General features: G+C 44.3%; 1 protein-coding gene across 3 annotated transcripts in view; it reads left to right on the forward strand.

Moving 5' to 3' along the window:
• camsap2b (calmodulin regulated spectrin-associated protein family, member 2b) overlaps nt 1-17470 on the forward strand; it is an 82263-nt gene that overhangs the window by 39187 nt on the left and 25606 nt on the right. For all 3 annotated transcript variants that reach the window (XM_083781579.1, XM_083781580.1, XM_083781581.1), the window contains exons 4-7: nt 1249-1416; nt 4599-4673; nt 13260-13386; nt 16727-16866. In XM_083781579.1, coding sequence (XP_083637705.1) covers nt 1249-1416; nt 4599-4673; nt 13260-13386; nt 16727-16866 — 510 coding nt within the window. The remainder of the gene's footprint in view (nt 1-1248; nt 1417-4598; nt 4674-13259; nt 13387-16726; nt 16867-17470) is intronic.

Below are 17470 nucleotides of genomic sequence, written 5' to 3' on the forward strand. Positions count from 1 at the left end.
ATATCATTTACCCTCTCCTGAGGCTCATTTTCTCCCCATTTCCCCCTATTTATGACATTTTAAGGCCTGGGAAAAGCCTCCCGACGGTGGTATGATACATCCAACTCACCCGTATACGCACAAACACACACAAACATACACAAGTTTCGAGTGGACCTGCGGTGCGACAGGAAACGGGTTAAGGGGAGTTCCGTTGGCGTGACCGGCCTGGAATGAGCTGCTCAGAAAGGCCAGGAGAATGTCATGCATTGTGTAGGTGTTGAGGCCTGGCTGGCGAACCCACCTACCTCCATGCAAGCATGACCGTATTAGATCATTCAGACAAACACACACACACACAAGTGCTGCTTTTATCCCTCACGATGTCCGGGTAGCTCAGTCAGTCGGTAGAGCTTTAATTGGCCTTTTTGGACCACATGGTCACGGGTTCGATCCCGGGGCACCGCCAACTCAGCGTATTGAGTAGCACGGCTTGGGTCATGCAGCAAGTCGTAGCGGTAAGTGCTGGAAGCTGATGGTAGGTGTGGCGCTCCACCTCAGCCTCCATCTCCCAGAGGTCTAGCGCATTGTAACGGGGATAGACTCCCAAGTGTTATACCGTCTGATACCGACAATAAGCCACTCCCAACCTGCACGCAAAGTGCACCTTTCATTTATAACCTCTCAGAGACCAAGCAATCTGATGGGTTGAAATGGACTCTCGAGCCGTGCTCAAGGTTGTGTTTCTCTATAGTGTTCAGTTTTAGACTGCTCCAAGAAAGCGTCAGTCTGATAATCAGGCTAGTTCAGTTTGGGAAAGGCTGTCCAAGCTGTATCGTCTAAATGGGACTGGAGTAAACAGGGACACGTCTCCGTCAGACCTCATGTATTTCAGACATAAAACTCGCAAAAAGGTTGTTATTTTGAAAGCGAAATGCCCCACAATATGAATACATACACTGACTTATATACGTCTCATTCTGATGGTAGCTGTAACTGCAGAACTCAGCTCTGCCTTGTTCCTGACCGCATCACTGTCACGCCAATAATTGCTCTTAAGCCATTAAAACCCGGGAAAGCATCCGTGACATTTTAGATGCGCTGCGAGCATGTACATCTGTTGAGCATCTTTTTTTTTTTTTATCTTGAAAATGTGAGAACTACTGCATTCGTAGAATCGGCTTCCAGAATCCTCCCCTAATCTAATCTCCCTGTTGTCGTCTACTACTGTGTGTGTGTGTGTGTGTGTGTGTGTGTGTGTGTGAGTAGAGCTCCCACCTGGCGCTGATCGACACTCTGATGATGGCGTACACGGTGGAGATGGTGAGCGTGGAGAGGGTGATGGCGTGCATCAACAGGTACTCCTCTCACGGTGACGGACACGTCCCCGAGCTGCCCTACGACACGGAGGACGCCATCACCACCTGGATCAACAAGGTAACAATCAGTCAGTGGGTGGAAACGGTACTCAAATGTTTTTATTATTGCCAGAGGAGATACTGTCAATGACAGGGATGAGTATACTGTACACATAAGTCCAACAATCTAATGAGTGGTGGTGGGTCTTTCCCCTGGCACACCATTTTCTTTATCATTTGCTACCGGACTGACAAGATATGAGATGTCATCTCTCGAATCCTCCATCTGCCCTCCCATGCACACTTCAGGGTCAGAGCCGTTGCTGCGTGGGGGCCTTTTAATCAAACAGTAGTGCTAATGCTGGAAAGAGAAGCACCAGACCAAGTCAACTTATAGCTGATCTCATCTGGTCCGGAACAGGATTTGGAGGTTAATTAAATACTAAACAGTTACTTCACACACAATATTCCATTCCTTGATTCCTACAGAGTAAAACCAGTGTTAACTGAATGAAAGCTAATGGAAGTTAATTTAACTCACACGCACACACACACACACACACACACACACACACACACACACACACACACACACGCACGCACACACGCACACACGTAAAGAATTCAAAGCATACGTTGTATGCCACACGGTAAAGCACTTAATGAATTGCCTTGTTGTTGAAATGTCCTCTACAGATAAGATGTCTTGCTTTACTGTAAGAGAGACACATTTAGCAACTTGGGGGTGCATTTTTATCAGGAAGTGGGACTTTTGCACTGCCAGCTTTTTAAACAATGATATCGACCCGATATATTTATACATCTGATATCCAATGTCGAAGTGAAACAAGTGAACCGCACGCTTTTGTGTTCTTCAATTCACTTCGTTTTAGTGTCACGGTCGGGAGTGTCCCCCCCAGAAACAAAACACGCTTCATGTTTGGTTCCCAGCTGAGGCTGTTGACATTCCTCTGTGCAGAAGCACGTGTGCTTCCTGTTCCATGCTGCAGGCCAAGGCCAGCCGGAGACGGACACACACACACACACACACACACACACACACACACACACACACACACACACACACACACACACACACACACACACACACACACACACACACACACACACACACACACACACACACACACACACACACACACACACACACACACACACACACACACACACACACACTTGAAATAAACAACATCCAAATAAAAGCGTATCCGATTCCTCATGCAACAAAATGCCATGAGACACTATCTGTCTCTCTCACACTCACACACACACACACACACACACACATACGCACACCCGTGCGCACACACGCAGGCACGCGTTGGAACGGCTGCTCTTCTGCACAGCTCCCAGGCATTGCATGCCACGGCCGTGCTTGGCTCAGTGCACTGTGAGCGTGCACAGTCAAACCCCTGAGTGTTGATTTAACTCTGAGAGTGTACAAATGGACCCGAGAGGGTCCGTTTGTGAGTTAAATCAACACTCACAGAGTGTGCATCATCTGGCGCCGTTATATCACCGTGCATTTGCCTTTTGAAGCCGATGGAAGGAGTGCTTGTAAAAAAAGAAAATAGAGGGCTTTTTCAAGGAAATACAAAAAGCTCTGAGGCGAGGTCGCTTTCATTTGGTTTTAAAGCTTTCCTTAATGCTGTATCGGGTTACACTGGTGTTTTAGTCATAGCATCAGAAGACATGGCACCACTTTGCTAATAAACCCTGGCAATGAAACACAAGCAATCCTTTGATGGTCTTTTAATCCATGTTTTGAAAGCATTTAAGCCCCCTTGTCAGTCATTCACTCTCATCGAGATAAACAGAAAAAAGACATTCATTGCAATGAGGGGCGGCAGTGACTCATGGGGGTAGAGTATCTGGTATAGAGCAGTCCCCAGAGTTAGTGTCCAAGTGTCCTTGAGCAAGACTATGAACCCTGAATTGTTCCCAATGTGCAGGTTGGTACCTTTCATGGTTTCCTCTGCCATGGGGGGGGGGGGGGGGGGGGGGAACCAAATGGACCCTTATGGGTCTGTAACTCTTAGAGCGTTGGTTCCATTTGTACACTCTCAGAGTTAAATTAACATTGATTTTACAATATAAATTGATAGATAGAAAGGACATTAAATGGGGGGTCCGTAGATTAATGCATGTCAAACTGGGGGTCCTTGAAATTAAACGGGTTGAGAATCTCTGCTAGAGCCGTAAAAAATCTTCTCTTATGGGGGGTCCTTGGCATATCTTTACAAATGGGGGTCCGCGGGGCTAATTAGTGTCAATTTGGGGGTCCCTTGAGTTTGGGAACCACTGATCTACAGTATGTAGAGCTCCTTGGATAAAAGTGCTATATAAATGCACCGTTTACCATATTAGTATCATTTACCAAAGATATTGCATTGAATGTGGTTGTGATACTACAGAATAAGCATGATACAGACACACACAGACTCTGCCACTCTGGGATCACAAACCCCCTGAAGCAGAGGCTAAATATACACGCTGAACACGCTTTAACTCAAAAGATGACAATCCGACACGGACCCGCACGATTAACATGCCGACATACAGTAGTGGAGTTTCTATATCGTCCCTGATGATGTCATAGTGATGTCACGAGACTCACGAGACCTGGGCACAATATATGGGGGGGCTTTCCCCAGGTATGGGGATTTTACGGTCATCCCTGATGATGTCGTATAGGATTGTGAGTGACAGATTGAGTGACGATTGTGAGTGACGGGGATTATTTGTGAGTGACGTGACAAAAAAAATGCAAGGTTTCATAGTTATAGTTAATGAAACCTTGCATAGTTAATTAATAAAACTCCGTCCGTCGGTCAAAAGTCGGATGTTTCGCCACGGGATCTGTAGTCACACAGTCATGGTTCCATAGCCCAGACGGACGACAATGCCGTGGTTTTATGCTCCATCTGTATAGTTAACGGGTGCGCTCCCATAGCCTGGACGGACAGTGGTTTAGAAATGCGGGAATGGACTGTTTTTGTTTTCTTAGATATTTGTATCTATAATGAGTCATGACATGATGCCCCAAAGACCCCAAAAGGTTGAAAGTGGCCACATCCTTAGAACTAAACACCTCTCTCTCTCTCTCTCTCTCTGTGCTGTCCGAGCAGGCTAGCGAGGCACAATCTCTCCATTCATTCATTCGTTCACATTCTGTCCACCAAAGGCTTGTCTGAAACATGACCCCAAGTAAACAACCCCCTCCCCCACATCTCTCTGCAGGTGAACGAGCACCTCAGGAACATTCTTGTTGAAGAACAAAGGCTCAGAGAGGCTTCCTGTCTGGAGTCACACAAGGTGAGAGTGCACATGCAGCACATTTTTGAAAAATCCTGAAAATGTGGCGCAAATCTTTGAATATATATTCTTTCAGAGTCGGCGGCCAATTACATATTCTTCTGGGGGTCCTTGACTTGAAAATGTTTGAGAACGACTGACACAGAAACATGGAAAACTGTCAGGATTTAGAAGACATTTGTAGAATTGTCCTCAGGTCTAAATGGGTTAAAGTACTACTTCGTCATACTACAGTGTCACACTATGTACAAGCATATTTACAAGTTAAACTTTTGAGCTTACATATCCAGTATTTTTGCCTTTGAATGCTGAAAAGTAACAGTTTTGGACAGTTTTCAGTGACCTGACAGAGTCGATATGTAACTTTTATCTTTTCTATATTGGAGAAGTTGTACACAACAGAACAGAAACCCAAAGCCACAACAGCTACGTCGCTATTGCAACACCCACAACACCATCTTACACACTACACCCACACACACACACACACGGCAGTGACGTCACACACTTACCTTCGCAGTGTTCGGGACCTATCTCCTCCTATCGCGCCGAACGCCAAAACTCAACACCACCCGCCAAACACTGGCACTGCCACCAAAAATGCCTCCCTTCCACACTCACGCCGCCAATGCATTTGTTTACTACAAACATTATCGCCCGAAGCACCCACACCCCCGGAACACTGTTGCCCTTTCACCACGCTAAATTCGCCAGGTCTATGCAAGTGAGCACAAATTACATGTGAGAAAATTCATTCACAAGCCCACAAATGCCATTCAAATGCCATTCAACACACACTACGACTCGCTTACAATTCGCAAACCTGGCAACACTGCCCTGTCTTCTAATAGGCCCACACTTTCATTAAATAACTCTGTCTTTCTCTGCATGCGCACACAACATTATTCAAGTGAAATGCATAACGCCAATATTGGGCTAATATAGGCTACCAATATGTGGGTAGCCTACAGGGATTTACCCACATAATGAATATATATATATATATTCATCTATACCAGGGCTGCCCACACTTTATTTTACTTCAGAGCTACTTTCAAAACAACCAGCAGCCTCATATACCCACCAAATAAAACTATCATCCCATTGCAGAAAATAGTTACAAAATGTAATTGAGGCTACATACAGTGGTGTCCCCTTCGTCTGTACCAGGCTGACTTCTATAGGTTTTGAAAGGTACCTTTCTTTTTTTTTCTTTTTTTTTTTCTTTACCCAGGGAAGTAGCTGAGCACAGGTGCTCATTTTCAGCAACGCCCTGCACACACACACACACATACGTCATGTCAAAGGTACCTCTGGAAGCCACACCTCTGATGGGTCGGGTTTAGTCTTAAGGGGTGTGCTTTTTTCACCCACTGTGTAATACAATGAATGGACAGTAGGTGGCAGTAGTACAGAGGCCAGAGAAACTATAAGACAAACGCACATGGAATGGGAAATAGAGCGGGGGAAATGGAAATGGTAGGGTTTTTATTTTTGGTATTTGACTTTGCTACTGATGATTGTACGCAACAACAACTATTGCATTGTGTGTTTGAGCTGACAGGCCCTTTTTTATGTCAATCAATCAAGTCATCTCAGGTCATCTCAAGCGGCAGATGCAAAAATAGTTTTTTATATTAAAATTATATATTTTTTTAGGGCCATGTCATGTGCTCTACCTGCAAAGCCTTTGTGATCTATAACTTTTGGGCACCGCTTGACGTCAGATCAGGGGTTTTGTCGGCCAGCGCCAAAAATGCTCCCCGACAGCATAATCGGAGCAAATAACGGGCAGTACACTAATAAGGACACATAATAAATTATAATAACTAATAACCCATCCGTTACTACATGTGGAGTCAACTCCGCAATTTCCTTCTTCCCATAGTGCGCGGCAATGTAACTCTGGGATGAGCGGCCGCAAAGCGGCCGCGAAATTCTAGTATTTAATACTTTAAGTCAATGGGTCTCTGATCTGATCTGGCTGTAACTTTTGAGTCATGCATCATAGTGCATTCTAGATGAGAAGACGGCATTCGTACGTGGACCCCGACATCTACATGATTCCATTTTTAATTAACACTCGCGGCTCTCCAGTGCGCCGCACATACAAGCATGCACGCGCACACACTCACAACTCACACTCACAACGCTGTATGAGCTGTGACTCATACAGCGCAGAGACATGCTGGAGGGACAGACAGACAGACGGACGGACGGACGGACGGACGGACGGACGGACGGACGGACGGACGGACGGACGGACGGACAGAGATAGAATGATTGTCAGACGAGAGAGGGGACATAGAAACGCAGCAAGTGAACGCGTGACAAAGCAATACTTAGAAGAGGAGAGAGAGAGGGAGGAGGAGGCAGAGTGGATAAATGACATCTGGAGAGAGAGAGAGAGAGAGAGAGAGAGAGAGAGAGAGAGAGAGAGAGAGAGAGAGAAAGGCAGACAGATGCAGAGAGAGAGGCAGACAGAGAGAGAGAGAGAGGCAGAGAGAGAAAGGCAGATAGAGAGAGAGGCAGACAGAGAGAGAGAGAGAGAGGGGTAAATACAGAGAGCGAGTGTGGCAGACAGAGAGGAGAGGAGGGGGTGTTTATTACGCAGACAGAGGTTATGTAAGTCCTTTGTGACAGAGTGTGACACGCTGTGACATTCTGCTGTGGCCTGTCCTCTCTGACTCACTGGAGCTACAGGCCCCTTATCAGGTCACGACCCCCCTTCAGGGTCATGACCCCTGATTAGGGTCACGACCCCTGATTAGGGTCACGACCCCCCTTCAGGGTCATGACCCCTGATTAGGGTCATGACCCCTGATGATTATAGGTTTAACACTCAAAAACAAAAATCACACCCGTGTGAAGTGATCATCATACATCATCATACATCACTTTTCTGCCCTCACTTTTATCTTCATCCATGTACTTTGCTCAGCCAATCAAATCATTGCTATGGGGTGATCAGCCAATCACAAGCCAATTTTTGTGTTCACACAAACCGGGAAAGCTGAGCATAGGAGTGACCAAAATGCCGCATCGCAATGCATTGTGAGCTTGAAGATCTGAAACTTCCAAATGGCTAATTTATGTTTATGCATGCGTATGTGAATGCGTGTGTGTGTGCGTGCGTGTGTGTGCGAGCCTCGCATACAGTATCTAAGCAAATGTTTTTCTGGGCAGTGCCGGTATAAGTAAACTTCCTGCAGTTCAGTGGCGAGTCAAAAGAGGTACACATTGATTCAAATTGGATGAACTGTGTGTGTAAACAGCAGTTAACGGACGGGCCAGAGGCTGGATAAGAACATTTAGCCAACGGCAGCACAGCTGCAACGTGTAAACCCTGTTCGGTTTCTGATTATCAGAATAATCGTGTTTCTGCATCACTCCCATCGTATCGTTATTATACATAGAAGAAAGAAAGGGAAGAAGAGGGGGGGGGGGGGGGGAGGCTGAGAGGAGACCAAACTAGAAAACCAAAATGCCAAATAGACATATTTACAAGGTACCTGAAATAAGATATGAAAGATGCGTGAGCATACTGTATACTGTAGCAGCAGATATACTGGCCTGTCTAAATCATTAGTTGTCAAAGTGAGGTACGGGGACCCCCCTAAAGTAGTTAACACAGCATCACAATCATTTGAATCACATTTATATGTTGGCTAATAACCATTTAGACCTGAGGCCCATTCAAAAAAGAAATGTCTTCTAAATCCTAACCTATATGTTTCTATGTCAGTCGTCGATGCTCAGCACTCAGTGCCGCGCTATGAGCTTGTACTGTGGATCTGCTATTTTTCAATAGCTAAAGTATAACATAATGCTTAAATCACCAAAAGGGTTCCCGTCCAGAATGGGTTAAAATGTAGAAGATGTACAAGCTCACAGCACGTCACTTTGTGCCGCGCTGCCACCTTGTATAGCTGCAATTTTTGACCATTTTGAATAACTTATATCTTCTAGAGGTCACCGACACGAAACCATTGACACAGACACGTTGTCATAAAGTCACTGCTGTAAAGCCACCCTGACACTGAAACACAACGTCATGAAGTCACTACTGTAAACCACCCTGACACTGAAACACAACGTCATGAAGTCACTACTGTAAAGCCACCCTGACACTGAAACACGTCATGAAGTCACTACTGTAAAGCCACCCTGACACTGAAACACGTCATGAAGTCACTACTGTAAAGCCACCCTGACACTGAAACACAACGTCATAAAGTCACTACTGTAAAGCCACCCTGACACTGAAACACAACGTCATAAAGTCACTACTGTAAAGCCACCCTGACACTGAAACACAACGTCATAAAGTCACTACTGTAAACCACCCTGACACTGAAACACAACGTCATAAAGTCACTACTGTAAACCACCCTGACACTGAAACACAACGTCATAAAGTCACTACTGTAAAGCCACCCTGACACTGAAACACAACGTCATAAAGTCACTACTGTAAACCACCCTGACACTGAAACACAACGTCATGAAGTCACTACTGTAAAGCCACCCTGACACTGAAACACAACGTCATAAAGTCACTACTGTAAACCACCCTGACACTGAAACACAACGTCATAAAGTCACTACTGTAAACCACCCTGACACTGAAACACAACGTCATAAAGTCACTACTGTAAAGCCACCCTGACACTGAAACACAACGTCATAAAGTCACTACTGTAAACCACCCTGACACTGAAACACAACGTCATGAAGTCACTACTGTAAAGCCACCCTGACACTGAAACACAACGTCATAAAGTCACTACTGTAAACCACCCTGACACTGAAACACAACGTCATAAAGTCACTACTGTAAACCACCCTGACACTGAAACACAACGTCATAAAGTCACTACTGTAAACCACCCTGACACTGAAACACGTCATAAAGTCACTACTGTAAACCACCCTGACACTGAAACACAACGTCATAAAGTCACTACTGTAAACCACCCTGACACTGAAACACGTCATAAAGTCACTACTGTAAACCACCCTGACACTGAAACACAACGTCATAAAGTCACTACTGTAAATCACACTGAAACACGTCATAAAGTCACTACTGTAAACCACCCTGACACTGAAACACAACGTCATGAAGTCACTACTGTAAACCACCCTGACACTGAAACACGTCATAAAGTCACTACTGTAAACCACCCTGACACTGAAACACAACGTCATAAAGTCACTACTGTAAACCACCCTGACACTGAAACACAACGTCATGAAGTCACTACTGTAAACCACCCTGACACTGAAACACAACGTCATAAAGTCACTACTGTAAATCAGACACTGAAACACGTCATAAAGTCACTACTGTAAGCCACCCTGACACTGAAACACAACGTCATGAAGTCACTACTGTAAACCACCCTGACACTGAAACACAACGTCATGAAGTCACTACTGTAAACCACCCTGACACTGAAACACGTCATAAAGTCACTACTGTAAACCACCCTGACACTGAAACACAATGTCATAAAGTCAACCGTTTACACATGGAGGTTGTATAAAACGTTTACTGTATCTGGTGACAAGACTCAAGAGGAGTACTTATGTGTCACATTGGAGGCATCAATACTTTGCTCTTCACAGGGATGTACAAATAATGTCATAATACCGTAAATCACCTCAATCACAAGTATTCAAAAATAAAACATTTGGATTGGAGTATATCTACATCTACAAACGCACCGCACGGCGCGTTGTGAATTGCATGAGTAGATCTGGTATTTTTTAAATAGAGCATAAAAGAGGTCAATTCACAATATATGTTTGTAAGTTTGGGTCCCAGGAGTCACTCCCTAGAAATGTAGTGTGTTCAAAAGTTGAAATGTAAGCGGAGTGAAAGTCATCAGCTTGCAAGACAACTAAAAACAAATACTTCAAGTGCAATACTCAAATGTACGTAGTTACGGTCTACCCATGAGGTATTAACAGTACAACACATGTTGTTGTGACCGTTTCTGACCCGCTTCTGATGATAACGGCCCCAAAATCAGGGACGCCAGGTTGAAACTGGTTAAATGCGGTCTTTATGAATAGAGAGAGACTTTCTTGGTAAGCTGTTGGCTGTGTGTGTGTGAGTGTGAGTGTGAGTGTGAGTGTGTGTGTGTGTGTGTGCGTGTGCGCGTGTGCGTGTGCGTGTGAGTGTGTGTGTGCATGTGCGTAGTGTGCGTGTGTTTTGGTATAATCGGAGAGAGATCGCTTGTACTGTATCTCTCTATGCTGTTAATACATGGAGGTCCTGTGACCTGACACTCTCTTTCTCTCTCACACAGAGCTTTGTTCAGAAGCAAAATGAAGGATTTCCAACAGGGAAAGAATTAAGAGCAGAATGGAAGCGTGTGAATGTACTAGACACTGTCTGACTGTACGCTCTTCATTAGCTGTCTTATAGCTGTGTGTCTGTCACTGCACTGTATTATCATACTCTGTTCACTCAATGAGATACTGTAAGAAGATCATTCTCCTCATGCTGGCACGCATGCTGGCATGCATTAAATGCACTCATTCTGTACTCAGTTCTACACATACTGTAGGCTGACACTTGCTTTAACTTAAGAAGAATCCCTGTTATGACACACACACACACACACACACACACACACACACACACACACACACACACACACACACACACACACACACACACACACACACACACACACACACACACACACACACACACACACACACACACACACACACACACACACACACACACACACACACACACACACACACACACACACTTCCTTTAAATGTCTCAAATGAGTATAGTTCCCAAAAGGTAATGAAACCGAAAAGTGTAGATCTACGTACTATTTTCCGAAAATCAAGTATTCCATTATAAAGTCAGCAAATAAAAAGGCAATGCATTGCTCAAAACGGGGGGGAAAATATTCCTTACACAACCTTCAAGTCAGGAGGCCACAGCAGGTTCCACTTTGTCCAAAAGCTCTGAATGCCTTCAGAGATAAACCCTCAGAAACACTCCTTGACCAAACTTTTCTTCTTCAGATCTGAAGGTTTTCCAGCCACACTACTCTGTGGTTTATCAATTTATGATTCTGGTTAGTATTGGCCTTAAAAGAGTCTCTGACAAATCACCACCAAACACTTTTTTGATACCTAAAATGGAACTCCCAGCCACCTCACTTCCTGTATTTTTATAGATGTTCCTTCCTGGTACCTCACTTCCTGGAACCATTGCTAATCTACTTTCCCCCCACAGCTCCCCCTATGATCAAACCGTGTCAACAGAATATGAATGACCATATTCAACTAAACACAACTTTCCCCCCCCGTACACTACATTTCAAGGTTAAATGTTCAACCATATTCTAACCTATTCCCTTGTAATCCCTTGTATGTTATGTTTAATCTTCTTTCAATGCTCATACCAGGACAGGAATTACATTTACCACAGTGTCCGAGCTCTACAGCCTCCTCAGACCAACAGTGTGTTGTCTTCCCCAGACCAACAGCAGGGGTCAGCACAGCAGTGACAGTGACCATACACATCAAGGAGGGGGGATTGATAACTTTATTAGTCAGAAATGTAATCAGTACAGAGTACAGTCAAACACTTTACACAGTGTAAAAGTATATCACAGAAAAGAAAGTGGCTTGCAAAACGATGCATCATGGGCCCCATGCCGAGAAGTAGTCGAATTAGTTTGTTTTGAGAGGTTTGGAGTTTAGTCTTTAGTGAATAGTGACATATGTTGGAGAACCAAGAGGTGCAAAAGAGGGCTGAATCATAGTCAGCTAGAGTCCTGAGAGCACCTTTGTTGACAAAAGAGGAAATTCTGCCCAGAAATGGTGTTCTTTGATTAGCCTTGTTGCCATGCTTTCCCCTCTCAGTTTGTTGTGACAGGGACAATACACACCGCGGGGAATTGACATAATGACAATAAATTGGAAAGAAATCTCATAAATAATTGATAAAAAACTATAGAGAATTGCCCTAGCAGCAGCAATGTGACTCCCCTCCCTGCTGTGGCCCTAATAATGACTGTCCTCATACCTCACACGCCTCCTTATACCAGTGGTGGTCTCTCTCTCTCTCTCTCTCTCTCTCTCTCTCTCTCTCCGTGATGTATGTCTCTTAAACTTGAGCCTTCTTTGCCTGTGTGAATTATGATTTTATTGTGGTTTTCCTGGATGGGAAAGCCCTCTGGGGTCAAAACTGCTATTGCTTTTTAAACGCTGCTATATAAATAAAGATGACATGGCAATTCATCTGCACTGAGCCGGTGCATAGACTCGCCATGAGGTGCCGCAACAGGCAGCACATGTGATTTAGAGTTTAATAATGATCCGGGGTTAGGATAACATCCATTTCAACCTCCGGTTCTATATGTTTCCGTCTGCCTATTCAATAATGCAGTATGTACAACACCACCACCGCATACTATAAGCTGTTTCAAGGGAACTGAATTGTAGGTATTGTGGTGCCTGTGTGCATGTGTGCGTACGTGTGTGCGTGTGTGCGTGCCAGTGACAGCAACAATGTTTTTTTGCTGTTTCCATGGCTACATGCAGGCTCGCCACAGGAGAGAGCACGCTCCTTCGCTCCCCCCAGTGGACAACCTGCTGAAGGACAACACGGACGGCTGTGCCCTGACAGCCCTGCTGCACTTCTACTGCCCGCAGTCTGTCAGACTGGAAGGTACATTAGTATTATTATTTTTACATTATTATTATTATTATTACTACTATCATCACCACCACCATCACCACTATCACCATCAGCATCCAGTCTGTCAGACTGGAAGGTACATTAGTATTAGTATTTTTACATTATTATTATTATTATTACTATCATCACCACCACCATCACCACTATCACCATCAGCATCCAGTCTGTCAGACCGGAAGGTACCACTCTTATCAGCATCATGGCACATCCATGTAAAAATGTCATTGAGCCAGAGTTAGCAAATGTCAGGCTGTTAAAAAAGGTGTTCCATACAAAACAGACATAACATTACAATATAAGACAAGTTAACATTGTACAGATGACAGAACAATTATGGTAAAATGTGGAAAAATGACACCAAAGAGAGCTGCTACTTTAACCAAACACACTATGTCTGTATGATACAAGACAGTACCTTCTGGTAGTTGCCGTTGAACTGGCTCAGTTGAGGAGGTGCAAGCCCATTTGAAACCCTAAGAAGAAGACCTTAAAAGTCTACAGTATGTTTCAAGCCAGTCCTTCATTGAGGCTATCCATCATCTCCGTCCTCGCTTTGCCAGTTCTGGTTCATTTATTATGAACAGTTGCCCAAAATAAGCTTGTAGATCCTCTTTGTTCTTCTAAGGCACTTATGCCTCTAGGTGAAGTATTTGAAAGGCCTTGGCCTTTCATAAAGGCCTTTATGAAATGAACGGCACGCAAGCAGCCAGCCGGTCTCGAGCGCCATCACAACTTAACGCATTGTTGTTTTGTGCTGCTTCATTCACAAACTGCACACATACTGTAGTGTAGTACCTTTGTATCTATACATTGGACTAAAAGGCCAAGCCATTATTATATAGACTTATGTTTGAACACACACGTTATTGTCTCTATACCTTCTTGATCCAGCGACGTTCTGTACCCGTAATGCTGTGTCTCAGACAGTTTATATAGCCATGGTCTGAAATGTAAACTGAAGCGTGATTTCAATGGCGCAGGGCAACAATGTCTTCTATTCTTCCACTCTACTGCTATACAGCTATCTGTGTTGTCCTCTTGGACAGTGTGCTTTCTGACAAAGAACCCATTTGTCATTATGTTTACTGCTTTTTTCCATTTTCCAACCCAGAGGTTTAAAGACGCTAGGGAAAGGAAGAAGAAATAAAAGCTTAAAGTAAAATAAACAACAACGCCACATCCTGGTTCGGATGGTCTTATAATGTCAATGTTCTGCAGAAGTTAAAGACCTTTAATAATGAGTTTATTTACATTACAATGATTTAAACGGAGGATAATGTAGAGGACGGTTCACAAAAACCTAAACTCATCACATCAGACAGACAAACATGGAAAAGAGAGAGAGAGAGAGAGGGGGGAGAGAGAGAGAGAGAGAGAGAGAGAGAGAGAGGCTTGTTTCCTTGGACTGCACTCAGCCCTCTGTTCTAAAAATGCCCTGCATGGGCTGGGCCGTGATTGGTCACGAGGGCTCTGTGTGTGCGTGTGTGCGTGCATGTGTGGCATTGCATGCGTGTGTGCGTGCGTGCGGCAGAGTGGACCATTACAGCACTAACGTTAGCCTGCCCGTCTGTTATTTTTTCAAACATAAACATTTCTAAACTCTCACCTCAGCACTTCTCAGAAAGGACCGAAGCACCCGACGCGCAGCGTAGCTAGTTCACGTACTCCTAGTTCAGTAGGAGTTCACCTCACACACATGTGTGAGCCAGCTGTTGGAAGGAAGATGCTTCTGCATAGTTTTCATAGGCAGAACGTTGTCGTCTTGCCCTGAAATTAGAGGTCTGGAGGGGTAGTGTAAAGTATGACATCATGGTCCAGTCCCTCTACTTTGGCCTTCTTGTCCTGCAGTGCGTGGGCAGATGACGTGAACATGACCTCATGCTTGGAAGAGACTTTGGAAAAAAACAGTACAGTGTTATACATTAGAACAAGCACACACCAACAGTGCAAAATTTGGCTATTATGTTTCGACTTCAGCTGAAAATAGCTCACAATTCATATGGTCTAATTACAGCAACAACAAAAAAAATTATGCACTGGAAAAAGGAGTGAGGCTCCTGCATTTAAGCACTGGCTAAATGAAATGACTAATACACTTCATCTAGGAGAGAATAAGGTATTTCCTGAGAAACAGGGAGAGACAGTTTGATAAGGTTTGGCTGCCCCTTGTCCATTACCTGAGTCAGGATACCATTGATATGGTTTACTGTACGCCATTTTCTTTTCAGATGTTTTCCATGAGCTTTCTATCATCTTATTCTATAGTATGCGGTGTCACTGAGCAGTATAGGTGGGAGGGTTGAGGGATTTCTTTCTCTTTTTTGTATTTGTATATTTTCTATATAAAAATATATAATAATGTATTTCATATCATAATGTTTGTAACAATTTATAATCTGTTCAAAAATAACATATTTGACAAAAAAAGAAAATAGCTCTCAATAATGCCTGCGACGCATTGTGAGCCAACTATAAATTTGTTAATTCAAACTGACTAGATGAGGGGTTCTCAAACCTTTTTGTACCGCAGGACCTCATTTGATGCACATGGGGAATTGTTTAAGCTATCCTATACTCGATTTAATAAAAAATAATTTAAATAAAGCATACATTGTGATTCCTGCTGATATTGTGTCTTACTCTTAGAGTGTTTCTGGGCAGGTTTCTGTACACAAAAGAAACATAATGTTGCCACTGCCAGAACCTTAATAATACTAATAATAATACTATAATAAAATACTAAAAGAAAAGAAAGAAAATGCATTCACACACGCTATGCAAAAACAAATCAACCAGACTTAATGGGAAGGATACACTTTTCTACGTTTCTAAGTTGTCAATGCGACTCCAAACGCCACCTTCCCAAGACCCCCCCCCCGGGGGTCCCGACCTATAGTTTTGAGAACGTGGACTATACTAGACCTCAATATAAGGAAGGAGGCAGCCAGCCTCATGTGGGATAATTTCAGGCCGGTCAGTTCTTCAGATGGCTCCTATTTGTTCTACTTGACCTAAACTATGTGCAATCTGTCTTTATCTTTCCCCGTGTCTTCCTGTCTGGGTCCCCTCCCCACCGCGTGTGCGTGTGTGCGCGTGCGTGTGTGCGTGCGTGTGTGAGTGATTCCCTCTCTATCTCTCTTTCTCTCTCGCTTTTTCCTTCCCTGTGCTGTGTGATCCCCCACGTCTCTCTCTCTCTCTCTCTCTCTCTCTCTCTCTCTCTCTGCCCCCCCCCCCCCTCTCTGCGTCTGTGTGCGCGCGCTGCTGTGCGTGTGCGTGCGTGCGTGTGCGTGGCCCCTCCCTGTGTGTGCAGATATCTGCTTGAAGGAGAGCATGTCTCTGGCAGACAGTCTGTACAACCTGCAGCTGCTGCAGGGTTTCTGCAGGGACAGTTTGAACCACTGCTGCCACTTCAGCCTGGAGGACCTGGTCTACGCTCACGCCTCCATAAAGGTAGGAGAGAAGAAGACACAACACTCTATATATACTGTATACAAACGCCTCCGTAAAGGTAGGGCAGCAGAAGAAGAGGCATTTGATAGTGAGAATGATAGAGAACGATTTTTGATGAAAGCTCATTCATCGCACACCACAGTGTCGCCAGTTGTCAGTACCACAGCTAACAAAGCTTGTGGTCAATAATAGATCTTCAAGCTAACAAAGCCACTTGGTGTTAGTTGTTTGAAGATCGATTGTTGGGAATCAACGCCGCCTAAGGAAGGCTGCGCAATTATAACACATGTATTTATATGGCACTTTTCAGAAGCAAAAGTAGAAAGAAACAAAAGAACAATACAATAATATCATACAGTATAACAATACAAAAAGGTGTTCTCTACAGGTAATAGTGTATGTGGGTGGTCTCTCCGTGTGCCTGTATCGATTATGAAGACATTCATGACTCATTCTGTGCTGCTATGTCAATGGTGTTAAGTGTGTATTTGTGCGTGTGCGTGTGCGTGTTTGTGTGTGTGTGTGTGTGTGTGTGTGTGTGTGTGTGTGTGTGTGTGTGTGTGTGTGCGCGTGTGTGCGTGTGTGTGTGTGTGTGTGTGTGTGT

The sequence above is a fragment of the Protomyctophum parallelum genome (assembly GCF_964188405.1).
Source record: "Protomyctophum parallelum genome assembly, chromosome: 14".
Classification (NCBI taxonomy): Eukaryota; Metazoa; Chordata; class Actinopteri; order Myctophiformes; family Myctophidae; genus Protomyctophum; species Protomyctophum parallelum.